This window comes from Zingiber officinale, chromosome 1B (genome assembly GCF_018446385.1).
Source record: "Zingiber officinale cultivar Zhangliang chromosome 1B, Zo_v1.1, whole genome shotgun sequence".
Taxonomy (NCBI): domain Eukaryota; kingdom Viridiplantae; phylum Streptophyta; class Magnoliopsida; order Zingiberales; family Zingiberaceae; genus Zingiber; species Zingiber officinale.
This window is the reverse complement of record NC_055986.1, coordinates 137716965-137733015: the sequence shown is the minus strand read 5'-3', so window position 1 is coordinate 137733015 and position 16051 is coordinate 137716965. Positions and strand designations below refer to the sequence as shown.

At 35.1% G+C, this 16051-nt stretch overlaps 1 protein-coding gene and 1 pseudogene across 1 annotated transcript; both read left to right on the top strand.

The window, feature by feature from the left end:
- The first annotated feature begins 5611 nt into the window (after nt 1-5611).
- LOC122042553 (protein CHLOROPLAST IMPORT APPARATUS 2-like) lies at nt 5612-6571 on the top strand. The gene has a single exon (XM_042602722.1). The coding sequence runs from the start codon at nt 5612-5614 to the stop codon at nt 6569-6571; it is 960 nt and encodes a 319-aa protein (XP_042458656.1).
- Nucleotides 6572-7019: 448 nt separating this feature from the next.
- On the top strand, nt 7020-11451 carry LOC121981593 (annotated as a pseudogene).
- The last annotated feature ends 4600 nt before the right edge of the window (nt 11452-16051 follow it).

Below are 16051 nucleotides of genomic sequence, written 5' to 3'. Positions count from 1 at the left end.
GCTAGAGGTCTTCCTATGTTTACACATCTTTTATTTCTTTGAAGAAGTCAAGATGGGTCTCATTCTTTTCCCTTACTGCTAATTATTAGTCACCAATCTTCGACCTCTCCTAAAATAGAGACATATTCATTCATAGTGTGTTTCATATTCTTTAATGCACAATAATATCAGGTTTGTTATGTAAAGAGTGATAAATTCACATGCCCCTTTGTGGTGGTTATCTACTCGTCTGTGCTTTTTCTTTCTTGCTGGTGTAACTTGTATCTCTCAGTCTTGGCATATTATAGTCCGTTATGGTTTGAGTTTTCTGTGCTACTCTTTCACATTCTTTTCCCCAGCTTTACTGGGGCAGATCTGCAAGAAGCTCTGTACCTGTTCTTTTTACTACCATAACTAATCTGGAATCCGGTATCAGCAGAAAGTAGAGCTGGTAAAGATGACATTTGATTCGAAAGATTAGTTACATATACAACAAACAACAATACTGATGTCTCTATCTTTTAATTGTCCTTTCTGCTCATTCACTTAAACTAATAACTGAAATTCGAAGCTTATTATTATTCTCTAACTTGCATCACTCGACCATAAACCAATCCATTCTCTTACCCTAAATACTGTCTCTATAAATGATTCATATGATTAAAGGAGTCGAGAGAGTAAATTAAGAGCCTTCGGTCTGTTGTAGACTTTTGAGATGCCATAATCCTTCAAAACTAAATTTTAGCACATAAACTTGGATTAGCGTGCATTATTGGCATAATGGCGATGTCAATAATTCATTTTTAACTTGCTTACCAAACAAAGATGTAAAGTTAATGAATCAAAAGATACGATGTGAGAGAGATATTATTGTGAATAAATAAATAAATTATATATATAGACACCTGGTTTACGTAGGGCGCCCATCCCAAGTGCATGCCCCGCGTGCGTGTCTAAGGGGGCAACCTATTGTGAATATAATTAAAATTTCACATTAAAAATATATAGAAAAGATCATGGATTTATAAGATGAAGATATTTCTATTAGTATGAGACCTTTTAGAAGAACCCAAAATAAATCCATGAGGGTTTAGTTCAAAAGTGGACAATATTATATTATTATGGAGATATTTGAATTTTTTTTTTTTGTCCTAACAATTAGTATCAGAGTAAGGTTGCTCAATCACTCTTCACCGGACTAACTGCCGGAAGAAGCACAAGCCAGATCCATGATTCAGATATAACCATGTTGGTGGAACCTTGAACGAAGTAAGGGAAACCCTGAACAGGTCAAGAGTTATCTGATACTTGAGGGGAGTAATAGTGGTCCTTTGTTTGAGGGGAGGATTGTTAGGAATACAATTAAAGTCCCATAATGAAAATACGTGGAAAAGATTATACGTTTATAAAATGAAGATATCCCTATTGGTATGAAAGCTTAGGTCCAAAGTGGACAAGATTATATTATTGTGGAAATATCTAAAATGTTTTAGTCCTAAGACAACTCATGTGGCAGCCATCCCACATAAGTTTAGCTCATCACACTTCTTAATATCGCACCATAGCTTTGGAGGCACTCGAAATTTTTTTTTTTTTTTGGTAATCCAGGTATCCTGAAAGTGATTAATCTGGTCCCACAGAACTTTTCCATTGACTACCAAAATAAATTCAAAAATATAAATAGCATATGTCTTAGCTGTTGGGGTTGCAAGGTTGCAAACATAGTCCCATATTGGAAACACATGGGAAAGATCATGGGTTTATAAGAGAAAAGATATCTCCATTGGCATGAGGCCTTTTGGGGAGAGCCCATGAGCAAAACCATGAGGGCTTAGGCCCAAAGTGGACAATATCATACCATTGTGGAGATATCTAAATTCTTTTCGATCCTACAATTGGTATCAGAGCACGGACTGCCAGAAGGTTTAACCGCCGACTGTGCACAAGAGCTATGGTCTGATTGAGCCATGTGGGTACAATATTCACCTCAAACAAAGAAAGTAGGGGCTCCTATGTTCGGATCAAGAGGACCAGACACCAGGCAGGAAGTCTTAGTAGGTCGGGTTGCAAGGTTGCAAACATAGTCCCATATTGGAAACACATGGGAAAGATCATGGGTTTATAAGAGAAAAGATATCTCCATTAGCATGAGGCCTTTTGGGGAGAGCCCAAGAGCAAAACCATGAGGGCTTAGGCCCAAAGTGGACAATATCATACCATTGTGGAGATATCTAAATTCTTTTCGATCCTACATCAGCAACACAACATCCTAAGTTTTTTATCACATGAGAAAAAAATGTCTTACAATACGTTGTAATTGAGAATCGAATCATGGATGCATAGAAGACTACATAAGTGCCTTGGCCTTGTCAATCTAGACACACACATATCCAATTCATTGACTAATCCTGGGGACAATTGGCTTGGCTCTATAGAAGTTTCTTATCTTCAGGGTAAATTGGGAGGTGTTCATAGTGGTTTATCCAAATAGCTCCTTTTTACATATCCACTATCCATTAGAAGGAAAATCCCTTATAAATTTGCAGCAATTAGTCTAAGATCCGCACTTGAAGGTCTAACCACTAGGCTATAGCCTCGGGAAAAAAACATAATTTTTCTTTAAAGTATAACCATTGTACCATAGTCTCAGAATAGGAAAATCCCTTATAAATTTGCAACAGTTAATCTAAGATCCGCACTTGAAGATCTAACCACTACACTATAACCTCGAGGAAAAAACATAGTTTTTCTTTAAAGTCTAACCATTGTATCATAGTATATATATATATATATATATATAATTGGTACCAAATATCTAATTTATGTCGACTAATCTAGATGTGATCGACTCTCTCCAACTAAAATAGACTTGCCCTATTAAAATTTGAATCAAGGTAAGTTGGGTGAGAAATAAATGTTCTATCCATATGGTCTATAAAATATTGGCATTCATTATTGTTTGTTAATTATTTAATAACTAATTAGTTTTTTTTTATATAAATAAATTTAATAAAGTAAATAATAATAATGTTTAATTATTTGAAAATGAGTGGATTTTATATTAAAAAATTTTAAAAAATTGGATATAAAAAGTAAAAATGAATAAAAGGATAGTGGATTCATAAATAATCAATGATAATATTAAAATAGTGTGTTAATAAAAGGGAGGTGTTAATATAATGGTTAAATGACATATAATTTAAATATGTGATATATATTAACGTTCAAATCAATGTGGCGTAAGTCGTTCCAAACCGTGGTCTAGTCTATATGGAAGTTTTCTATCGGTCATCAAGATAAATCGAGAAGTGTTTGCAATGAGCAGCCCATCAACCCATGGTTTTTAAGTTAACCACTCATTAAGAAAAATTTATCTATTAATTCACCGAAGTTAGGATTTGAATATTCTTAGATGCTTGATAAATTGAGAAAGCGCTCTGTCGTTGTACCATTGTCTTGGGGAAAATATATATATATTTAGTTGGCACCAAGTATCCTACTTACGCCAACTAATCCTAGAGATGATCAGTCCAACCCTACGAAAATTTTCTATCAACTACTAGGGTAAATTAGAAAGTGCTCGCAGCAGGCGACTCATCAGTCTAGTGTTCTTTTATCAATCACCGGTTAAGAAAACTTTATCCGATAATTCACTGAAGCTAGGAGTCAATCCTTAGATACCTGAGAAATTGGGAAGACGTTCTGTCGCTACACCATTATCCCGAGGCTTAAAAAAACATAATTGGTAAGTGTGTGTGTGTGTGTGTTTGTGTGTGTGTATATATATATGCTTCTTGTACGATCGTAAACGACATCTGACGTGAGCGATTTGACACGACCAAAACTCAATTTTTTTAATCCCTCTCTTATCTACATGCAACAACTTTTCTCTCATTGTTCTTAAATTAAAATAAAATTCTATCTTCTCTCTCCTATCATTACATGCAACAATCATTGTAGTACTGATACTATAGCAGTATAACAGTTGCTATATAATAATTGTTACAACATTATAACAACTATAGCTGCTACAACATTGTAGCAACTATAGCTGTTGCAACATTGTAGCATCTATAGTTGCAACATTGTAGCATCTATAGTTGCAACATTGTAGCATCTATAGTTGCTACAATGATACAGTAACTGCTACAACAGTGCAATAGCTGCTACAATGGTGCAGTAGCTGCTACAACGGTATAGTAACTGCTACAACGGTGCAGTACCTGCTACAACGATGCAGTAGCTGCTACAATAGTACAGTAACTGTTACAATTGTATAGTAGTTGTTATAACTGTGCAATAACTACTATAATATAGTAGCTACACAAATAACTACTATAGTAATAAGTAGTTGCTACAACGTATAACAGTTATTATGTAGTAGTTGTTATAACATTTATAATAGTTGTTACAATATTGTAGCAGTTACATCATATTTAAAAATCAGTAATATAGTTATTGTTGCATGCAATCATAGGAGAGAGAAATGAAATTTTATTTTAATTTAAGAAAAAAATGATTTATTTTAATTTAAGAACAATGAGAGAGAAATTATTTATTTTAATTTAAGAGGAAAGAGAAAAAAGTTGTTATATACAGATGAGGAATGAAAAAAAAAAGGTTTTGACCGCATTTTATATATATATATATATATATTTATATTTATATTTATATTTATATTTGACATGGGTTATATATATTTTTTTGTTACAAAGGAAGCAAAAATATAATTTTACAAATTATGTAGAGGTGAAATTCGTCAGACAGCCCCCTTATTACTGTCACATACTATTAGGAGAGAGTAAATTATAAAACTAAATCAAGTCACCACATGAAAGGGTATTTACATAGCTTCATCGAGAATCGACTCTTACTCGATTTGCACGGATCTTCCATGTGGTGACCGGTTCAGTTATTCCCCGAGGGCAAAAATAAAAATATGATTTATAGACAAGAAAGTAGGTATAAGGAGCAAAAAAAAAAAAAATAATTATTTTAAAAGATGATTACACTCATTCCAGATATCTCTTATAGCATATCTCCAAATTTTCAGATTATATAAAAGAAAATAAATCACACGTCAAGAATTGATTTATATCGCATTATAATAAATTGTATCATTCTCTGATTAATTGGCCACATGTGGGACCGGAACAAAAACATTTTATTTTTAATAATTGAACCGAGAGAAAGTAGGTTTGATTCAGTTTCATCGTGAATATAATTAATAGTTGTTTGGAACATATAAATTGTAATTATTGATATTAGGTGGAGCAGTGGCCTAATTATAGAGTCCCTCCCGCTTCCGCCATTTCCCATCTCTTTTCTCTACTGCCGCTGCCGCCTGTGTATTTCTTCAAGTTTCATGATTCTGATTCTCTTTTTCTCGCCTTTGATACTTCTGGATTAAATTTCTTCCTCTGAACAAATCTCCTCCGTTTTCTAATCTTCTGTGACGCTGGAATGGTTGTCCTCTGTTATTTTTTGTTTCCATGATTTGATTTTAAAGAAGGATTGGATTTTGCTCTCTCTCTCTTTGTTGTTTGGAATTTTGGCCGGCACATCTCGTCTAGCATCAAAAAGATTGGATTTTGCTGCAGCAGAATTGTTCTCGAGTTAAATCTACTATACCATGACGTCGTGCCTCCGAGGCGGCGGCGGCGGCGGCGGTGGCGGGACTTACGTCTTCGATCTCGACGTTGTGAAGACGTCGTCTTCGTCGTGGTGTCGTTCCTCGCAATCTTCGGCCTCTTCGTACCCTTCTTCCACCCTCTCCGAATTGAGCAACTCGCCGGCGCTAACAATATCTATCAAGAGGGCGAGGACTCCCCGGAAGCGGCCCAACCAGATATACAACGAAGCCGCCGCCCTCCTCTCCGCCACATACCCCGCCGTCTTCTCTGCCGTCAAGAGTCCAAGGCTTCTCCTTTCCAATACAACTAACCCATTCCACCCCTTTCCGGAACCCCCCGATCTCCTCCCCCCTCTGCCGGTCCTCAACGACGCCGCATTCCTAATCCCAACCCCCAATCCACCGTCCGCCGCAACCGCAGTCCACTTCCACCTCAAGCGAAAGACTTTCTTAACCGCTTCCGAGAAAGATTCCGCCGTGAGTCCAGCAAGCGACGTGTCCCGGGAGTCGAATTCGCCGGAGTGCCCCATCGAGGACGACTTCGACGCAGAATCGATTCTCGAATCAGAGGTGGCACAGGGCATCGACAGCATCATCGGCAACCTCACTGTCGACACTTCAACCACCGACTCCACGAATTACCCCATTAACTCCCTGCTCCGGAGCCTCGTTGGACGCAGAATCTCCAGCAATTTCGAGCTCGGTTTTGGATTGCGGCGGGCACCGAGAAAGAGGGATGAGGAGAAACAGTGGAGCTCAAACTCAGTGCCGATGTCAGACATAAATCCAAACTACGAGCCTCCTTCTCCTCCAGCGCCGGTAGGGCCGGAGAAAATCGAGGTCGTGAACCCGGAACAGGGGAGGCTGAAGGCTGCACTGGGGCTCAGGCTGAACCATGAACAAGTCGTGAGAGATTGGGCCGATCGCGGTTCGGTTTTCTCCGACCGGTGCGAGTCGTGAGAATTGTAAATAAATACTAATAAGAATTTTCATATTTATTTTGTTACAAATGAAAAAAAAAAAAATCGATTTCAGAGCAGTGACAGGGTTCAGCATTACAAAGAGAAGAGGAGCCTTGTGTACTCTCAGCTGATCTAGTGATAAATGAACTAATCCAAGATTCCAGTCTTAATTTGCTACAATTAAGCGTTTAATTTTATATTTTATATATCATTAGGGGAATATAATTTTATTTCTTCGAACTTAAATGTGGTTTTCATGATCCGAGATAATAATAATAATAATAATAATAATAATAATAATAAAAGAAAATTAAATATGATGCACGCTGACCAAAAATATCTATAAGATTTATTTATTTTTCTCACCAAAATATATTCCAAATTTATTTATTTTCTTCGGTTTACTCGCGTTCTGGTCCGATCCCTATATAAGATCCAGAAGAACCCTAGTAGCTCTTGCGTATGCTTCTCTCTCTCCCCCCTACGAGATCTCACCAAGCCCTCGTTAAATCCTAGGTCGATCTCGTGCTCGTCTGTTAGTCGGAGCTTACTCACTTAGCTCTTGTCCAGAGTTCTTCTCCTGTATTCATCCATCTAGTAATCAGGTAGACCGGATCAGGATCTGCTTGCTTCTTCTGTTGTTTTTTCTTCCTCTATATGAAACTATGCTCTGGGAAGATCTTTCTTTTCCTTTCGATTTTGGTAACTCATTCAAAATTTTAGATCTACAGGTCGGAGTTTTCTTAAATGTATTTTTTTTTCGCGCCCTTTTGATCTTTTTAGTTGATCGTTTTGGTACTGCTGCGTGAGTGTTTTTGTGTTGGTATGGTATCAAGTGTACGACTTGTCTCTGTGTCGGTAGTTCTTCTCTTTCTATGTGTATAAAATTAACTTTTTTATAGTAGGATAACCGATAGGTTGTCATGGATGATATCGTACAATTTTCAGGTGAAAGATTGTTTTTTTGGTGAATTGCCATGGGCTGACCTCAATTTATTGAGATAGACATTTTGTTGATATTATGAGAATCTAGTTGTTCTTCGGATTTGAGCTTGAATTTTTAGAGTTGAAGCTATGTTTTATAGTTTCTATGCCTGTTTTTGAAGAAGATGCCAAATTTGTGAATATCATAGGTAAATAGGCCATATCCGATTGTGCGTGGCTATATCAGTTGTACAGTTTGATGATTTTATTGGACCCTTTTATGTGACTTGCTTATTTAGCTTTCTGCACTAAATTCACGGGGTTACCTCGATCATTTTGTTTATAAAAAATGATATTTGTTCCAGTTTCACGTTGTCATCTTTGTGGCTGTTTATGGGACTAGATAGATTTAACATGTATGTTTTTTTTAAGAGCTTTAGTTTTCCCTTGCTTGGTCTTTCATTGTATTTATATTTGATACTCATTAGGAAACAAATTTCTTAAATGCTATTTTATTCTCCTCTGCCTTGACTTGTTTTGTCTGAGTTTCTATTTTCCCAACAATTAAGGAAATTGGCTGATTATTTTATTCCGCCCAACTTTTTGGAATCCATTTAATCCAAGTTAACTATAGTTGAATTATCTAAGCCTATAAACTTTTTTTATTAGTCAACAATCTTTCACACTGCTTGAAGTCCTTGCAAAATTTCACAGTCCAACTTATAACTCAAAATCATTCACTCACCAGCAATTCAATGGTAACTTCATGATCACATAAGCAATTCTTTCCAAACACATTATAGTTACACCATGATCAAGAATGTTGCAGGCCAACCAAATTGACCAAACTAACTTATTAATTTGTTTCTCCCAACCATCAAGCCAAAATACTTTAGCCCAAGTCAATAGTGGCTTGCTCATCTCAACCTATAAAATGAGATTACACAATAGTTAGACAAATGACCGTTGACAGTGACAAGTGTGTCTAGTGCAATAAGAAATTTCCCATAGTATCATGATCGAAACAGATACAGCATGGTTCAGTCTTTTCGTCTTTGTATGATATTTACATATGTCTATAGTTAATATAAAAAATATATTAATGTCTCATATGTACGTTTCTCTCGCATATAAAAATTAGCCCCTAGGCTTTTGTGGCACCTATTGCTCGATTTGTCAAAAATTCTGACATATAGCATATCTGTTTTGTTTTGTATCTTCCAAAATTTGGTAAGACAAGTGGCTTATGTTGGTCTAATTTTTTTTTTTTTATCAAATGTCTCTGTAGACATGGCTGGACTGGCAGCGGAAGGATCACAGTTTGATTCTCGTCAATATGATGCAAAAATGAACGAGCTGTAATGCATCTTATATATTCATTTTGCTTCTGTTATCACTTATAGAGAGAAAATTTTGAGTTTAATTTTTTACTTTTTATGAATGACACTCCCTTTGCCTTTGTTTTTCATTTGGCAATAGTAACATAAGCCATGTTTTTCCATTTCACTTATTTTCCTGTGGTTTATTCAGGCTAAATGCTGATGGGCAGGATTTCTTCACATCATATGATGAGGTTTGTGAAAGCTTTGATGATATGGGACTTCAAGAGAATCTTCTTAGAGGCATTTATGCCTATGGTAAGCTAAAAGCACTCTTGAATTATTCACTTATTTTACAGAAGCTGAAGGATACAAATAACTTTAGGCTGGACATTTATTTACTCTATTTTATAGGTTTTGAAAAGCCCTCTGCAATTCAGCAAAGAGGAATAGTTCCCTTTTGCAAGGGACTGGATGTTATCCAGCAAGCACAATCAGGGACTGGGAAAACTGCAACTTTTTGTTCTGGAATTTTGCAGCAACTTGACTATGGTTTGATACAATGCCAAGCCCTGGTTCTTGCTCCAACCAGGGAATTGGCTCAACAAATTGAAAAGGTCATGCGAGCACTTGGTGACTATCTAGGTGTCAAAGTTCATGCTTGTGTTGGTGGAACAAGTGTCCGTGAGGATCAGCGTATTCTTTCAAGTGGGGTCCATGTTGTGGTTGGTACTCCAGGTCGTGTCTTTGATATGTTGAGGCGTCAGTCTCTTCGCCCTGATTGTATCAAAATGTTTGTCTTGGATGAGGCTGATGAAATGCTTTCGCGTGGATTCAAGGATCAGGTCTCAATACCTTTTTTCTTTTTGCTATATTCATTTCACCTTCACTCTGATTACTTGACAATTGAGTTACTGTGAATTTTATGGCGCACTTACCTTGCAACCTTAGCAGTCAAAGGAATACAGTATCTAGTTTTATCTGATCAAAATTCTTTACATTGTCTAAATGTTTTATCTGATCATTTTGTTCTCAAAAGTTTCATTTGGTGATTCTGGTGAGGACTAAAATTTAATGCTTATGATTTGTGGTTCATGTTTTGCATTTACTGCTAAATATTGCAAATTTGTAGATTGAAATGATGTAGAATGTGCTTTCCATTATTTCACAAGTGTTAATTTTGCTACTTCCCTTTATGTGTCTTGCATATAGCCAGCCATATAATTTCCGAAGTGGACAATTCTCTGTTGTTTATTAGCCAACATAGATATTTTATCAGATGTTAAGATTGTTTTAAAGTATTTTACTGGTAGGTGAGCTTCTACTAAGATTATCTGGTTACTGGTTTAACCCTTTTGTAAGTCGAATGAAGTATGAATACTAATATCTTTTTCCCTATGTTAGTGGTCCCATCTTTGCCTTTAAATATAAGTATAAAATTAGGATAATATATAATTACTAATAAATCCTAGCAAAAAAGTTAGTCATTTTTCTTCATTTCTTTTGGTATATTTACTGCCATGAATTCATTGTCTTCAGTAGGATCAATTATATTGCTATAAGATGTGGAAACATTAAAATTACCTTTTTTTAACAAAAAAATTGACTGTATTCATTTTTTCTACATCAGATATATGATATCTTCCAACTACTTCCTTCGAAAATCCAAGTGGGGGTCTTTTCTGCCACAATGCCACCTGAGGCCCTGGAGATTACCAGGAAATTCATGAACAAACCTGTTAGAATTCTTGTGAAGCGAGATGAACTTACACTGGAGGGTATTAAGCAGTTCTATGTGAATGTTGAGAAGGAAGAATGGAAACTTGATACCCTTTGTGACCTTTACGAGACATTGGCCATCACTCAAAGTGTCATCTTTGTTAATACGACGCAAGGTCGACTGGCTGACTGACAATATGAGAAGCAGAGATCATACTGTCTCGGCCACACATGGTGACATGGACCAAAACACCAGGGACATTATCATGCGTGAATTCCGTTCCGGCTCATCAAGAGTGCTCATCACAACCGATCTTCTTGCTCGTGGTATTGATGTCCAGCAAGTCTCTCTGGTCATAAACTATGATCTACCGACTCAGCCAGAGAACTATCTCCACAGGATTGGGCGAAGTGGGCGATTTGGAAGAAAGGGTGTCGCCATAAACTTTGTTAACCGCGATGATGAGAGGATGTTGTTTGATATCCAGAAGTTCTACAACGTGGTGATTGAGGAGCTGCCTTCCAACGTTGCTGACCTGATCTGATCTGATCTATGGAGTTGCCCTGTGATATTCTGTATCATTAATGTCCTTGTAGGTCTGTTTTCCTTCAAGTTTTTGTTAAGCTTGTTCCATTTTCAGTGGGTAAGAGTTTACCTTTTTCTTTCATAGTAATTTGAAATAACTTGCTATGTCATCCAGCAAAGTCTTGGAGCATCTGAACACTCATCTTTTAAGAGCTGTGGAGGACTGGAGCAGCAAGCTAACGTGTGTTTTTATTAAGGAAGTATTTTTGTGATCATAGTACTTTGGTAAATATAAGGAATGCTTTATGGATTAAAATAGATTTTTTAACTTTGATTTCTTGTTATGCAAGAAGTGACTCAGGTATACGTTATAGTTTTGACCCGTTCGATTTAATGTTGCGAGATTAGGAAATTTGGTTTTCATGTGCCTCCAAAGTTCCTTTAGTCTGGTACAATATAAACCCTTGAAAAGATTATGTGATTTTTTATATATATTTATAATTTAGGTATATGGGTCTTGGCTCAATTAATCCTGGAAGCGGGTAACCGTCTCTCGTTCATCCCCGGGTAAATCTGGAAGCACGCGGCTGCTTATCCAGCAGTCGACATTTTAGATCCTTTCTAGCTAGTGTTCTAGTTAAGTCGGCCTTAAAGACCAGATGGAAAATCTAAAAGAGGAGGAAGATTGAGTCTAGTTCTATAGCTATTTGACTTTTAAAATATAGTCGACGTCGAGAGCTCCGAATCAAACACATCCTTAATGTAAACTCTAACTTAATGTAAACTCTATAGCTATTATAACTTCTAACCAAACACATCCTTAATGTAAACTCTAGATAAATATGGATTTCAAGTTCACTTGGCACCAAGTGCATGCTCCCATATTGTTGTGGCTTCATTACAGTCTGTAAGAAAAATGTAATGAGAGATGAATGATCTTTTGGTAGAAAATTTCATGATTTTTACCATCAAACAGAGAATAGAGAAGATAACCAGATCAAAAAAGAAAAAGAAAATAAAAAAAAAACAAGAACTGCCTTCTTTTGATGTGTAAAAAGAACTTTGAGGTTGATCTGTCACGTGGCTATTGTGAGAGTTCCAAAAAGCAAACTACATTATATTGACGCTTCGTAACTCCTCTGTCGTCATGCATTTCACATGAATCAGCCAGTTCCTGGAGGACTTAACACGCATGTTTTTCTCGGTAGTGTTCACCTTACTTTTTATCTATATCTCGATTCTCTTTGACGTTTTCCCCAAATCCAGTCGAGTTTAAAACGGTTGTTTAATTTTGACTTAGAGTTATGTTTTTTTTAATGAAGTAACTATTACGTTTGATTTGAATTTGATTTATTTTGATATTATTGATTTGGCAAATATTATATGTGGATTTCGAGTACCTGGTACGATTAATTCCATAATGATTTGTAGAGAGAAAATTAGAAAATTGAACAGTCTATCATATAATTATATTTTTTTCCGAACCTTTGCTTGGTCGTTTTGATGTTATCAGTCTCTTAGTTTAAAATTATTTATTTATTTGAAAATTTTAAATTTATTTGATTGGTTATTAAATTTGATAATATAAATTTATTTATTTATTTTAAAAATTTTATTTATTTATTTACTATATTAATAAAAAATTTATTGAGGAATATGATTCATAAATTTTATCCTTAAATATTATTTATGAAAAGCACAACAACTATTATGTCCAAAAGAATATTCACATATCTCTATAAATTTGTGCCTAAGCTTTTATAATTTTATTTTCGGACTCTATCCAAAAACCTCATATCAATATGGATATATCTTATATCCTTTTAAATTCATGATTTTTTTTATATTTTTCCAATATAGAACTTTCATTATATCTCAATAATCCTTTACTCAAATTAAGGACTGTCATTAATTTCACGGTCTGGATCTCCCTACAAGTATCCTTATCCGGTCACTCTTAGCCTGCTTCCAACCTTTTGTTAGTATCTGGTCATCCTAATCTATTTTCAACCTCCCATAACTTCATTCAAGATCATCCCATATGGTATCTGGTATGAACAATAATTCTGATATCATTTATTATATCTAAAAATATTCATATATCTTTATAATAATATGATATTATTCGTTTTGAGGCTAAATCCTTATAATTTTATTTTTTTTATTCTTTTAAACTCCGGATTTTTATGTGAAACTTTAATTATATTTTAAATCGTGATTCTGTAAATAAGATCGATCAAATAACCCGTGATATATTTTGCATAGGTTGGAAGTTGATCTCAAGACATATTACATGCAAATATCAACTCGAATATTAAATTTATTGATTAATGTTTAATTAGTTTTATTTTAAATTTAAATGGCTATTTTTTTTATCTCGAAGGTTGAAATATTTTCACTTTTGTTTTTCAGATTTTCCGAGAAAAATTATGATTTGTAGGAATGGTACCTTAACAGGAATCGTTCTGCATGGATTGGCCAGTAAAAAAAAGGTCTTTTCTCGTAAGTTTGAAATTGATGTATATTAAAACGCTAGGAAAAGTGGGCGTTTAGAAAGTATGTGTGATATATAAAAACGACATCGACCGTTTAGATTGTAGCTGTTCATCTGGCTATTTCTGGTCGAACGTTGAGATCATTATCTAGTCAGCAGTACGTCGTTTGCTTGGAATACCTTTACGGTCCATCTTAACTTTCATAATTTTAAAAATAAATAATATATTTCCACTATATCCTCCTTTACACAAAATAATTTATATTATTACAGAATATGAATACATTAATTAAGAAAGTTTTCAAAAATATATTAATTTTAATTTGAAATGATTCGGATTATTTTAATGATATTGATTAGTGAGTATTTCTATTAACTTATCATAAATTTAATAAGTTTTAAAAAATTGACCACTTTTAATTTTTGCTATTACATTCAAATATACGGGTAAAAGGCTTTTAGAAATACATTCATTTTGATTTAAAATAATTGAGAATTTTTTTATTCCTGAATCAATTTAGGTTCAGTAAAATAATACTTATTAAATCTGTTAAATATTATATATTTTTTAATTAAGCTCCTGTTTCAATTCCATTCGAATTTAATAATTCCATTTTTCAATTAAATTAGATTATAAAAATTATTTATGTATTTTTTATTAATTTCATGAGAATTTGGATAACCCTCACCAAACTAACAAACTTCAAGATTTCCTTCATCTTTTCAAATAGTTTGAAATATTATTTTTTTATTCTTGTGAAATTAATTTTTAATAACCTACCTATAAAATAAATGTTTATATTAATTGGTTCAAAAAAGTGGGGGAAAAAATTAGAATGTGTCTGATTTGCCAGATCCAATTATTTTTTATCGGTATGTAATGTCAAGAATGGAAACATGGTGGTAAATCATGGGCAATCAATCCACATGGCCTTCATTGTTCAATTTACTTATCCGAAATATATAATTTAAGATAAAAAATTTATTTTATTAAATTTAGATATTTATTTTTCACTACATCATATATATTTCTTTTTTTTTCTCTCTTTAATAATATTTAGCGAATAAAATTCATTCACTAAATTTAGAGACTTATTATTTATAAATATAAAATTTATATAATAGATAGGATAGCTAATGTAATTTTTTTTTAATTATCCTATCTAAAATTTAGAATAAAATCTTTGGATGAGATAAAAGTGATCCGGTAGTAAGAATGGAGTCCCGTACGGGATAGAGGCCAATGACATATGGAGGTTAAAGCCAAGATAGTCAACCCAAAGGTGTGGCTGATCGGAAGGTCACTTGGCCGATCGGCCACGACCGCGCCTGGTGCGGCACAGAAATAGCTCGGCTGCAGGCCGGGTTTCCGATACTCATAAGTCCACCTAGGAAAGTTGAGGGGCAGGGCTGCCTGTTCGCTCGGACAAGTTACGAATCAACCAATACATGTCCCCTCCCGGACAGCAGTGGGTCCTTGCATCTCTTCCGGTCGGGCTAGTAACAGACAAAAGAAGCAGAAGAGGACAATGGGGACAACCGGTGTTATCCTTCTCGAGACATGTGTCGCGCGACGAACAGCATGGTTGGCGGCCGGACCGGACAGAGAATCATACGGTGGAAGTTTCCATTGTCATGTCAAAGATATACTCGGACAGTTGAGGTATGACGTCAGATGTACTTTTCTGACACGATCATTTCTAGGTATGCTTTGAGTAGCGTGCACGCCTCGGAAAGCATGCACACGCCCCTGGGAGCCCTATATAAGGGCCCCCAACCTTCGACGAAGGTATGCATTCTCATCTACTGTAGCTATTGGACTCGTTACTCTGTTCCGATTTCTTCTCGCCTGACTTGAGCGTCGGAGGGCCGTCGTCGAGAACCCCTTCCCGGCTCGGTTTTGTGCTTGCAGGTTCTCACCGGATGCTCACGCCAATCGGAGGTTCATACACCGTCAACGAGAGCATCACATCCCCAGCGTCTGTCGATTCAGCACCCGGACAGGATCAAAAAGTATTCACACAAACTTCTTTATCTAAAATGCATAATTTAAAGTTAAAAAATTACTTTATTAAATTTAGATATTAATTTTTTAATATACCATATTTTAGTTTTCCTATTTTTTTCTCAAGTTATGAAAATTTATTCATAAATATGAAATTTGAAAAATAGATAAGATAACTAATGTAATTTTTTCTTAATTATCTATCTAAATTTACAATAAAATTTTTTAATAGAATAACAAAGACCGACCAACGTCAAATCAGTGACATAGACTCATGAACTAACATGAGTGTTTATGCCCACGCCCATCCGATCTAAATAGTTGTTATTAATTAAATTTAGCACCACACATGATCCAATCGCGACACTTGATTTATTTACGTTACAGCGGTAACCGTGGGGGCAAAAAAACAAAATCGCGGCACTTTTCTGTTTCTTTAACCCTATGATTCCTTCTAACAAAAATAAAACAAAAGGCAAATAATGCTCTTC

Excerpts from the sequence above, each read along its gene's own strand:
- LOC122042553 (XM_042602722.1), top strand. The coding sequence starts at position 5,612 with ATGACGTCGTGCCTCCGAGGCGGCGGCGGCGGCGGCGGTGGCGGGACT.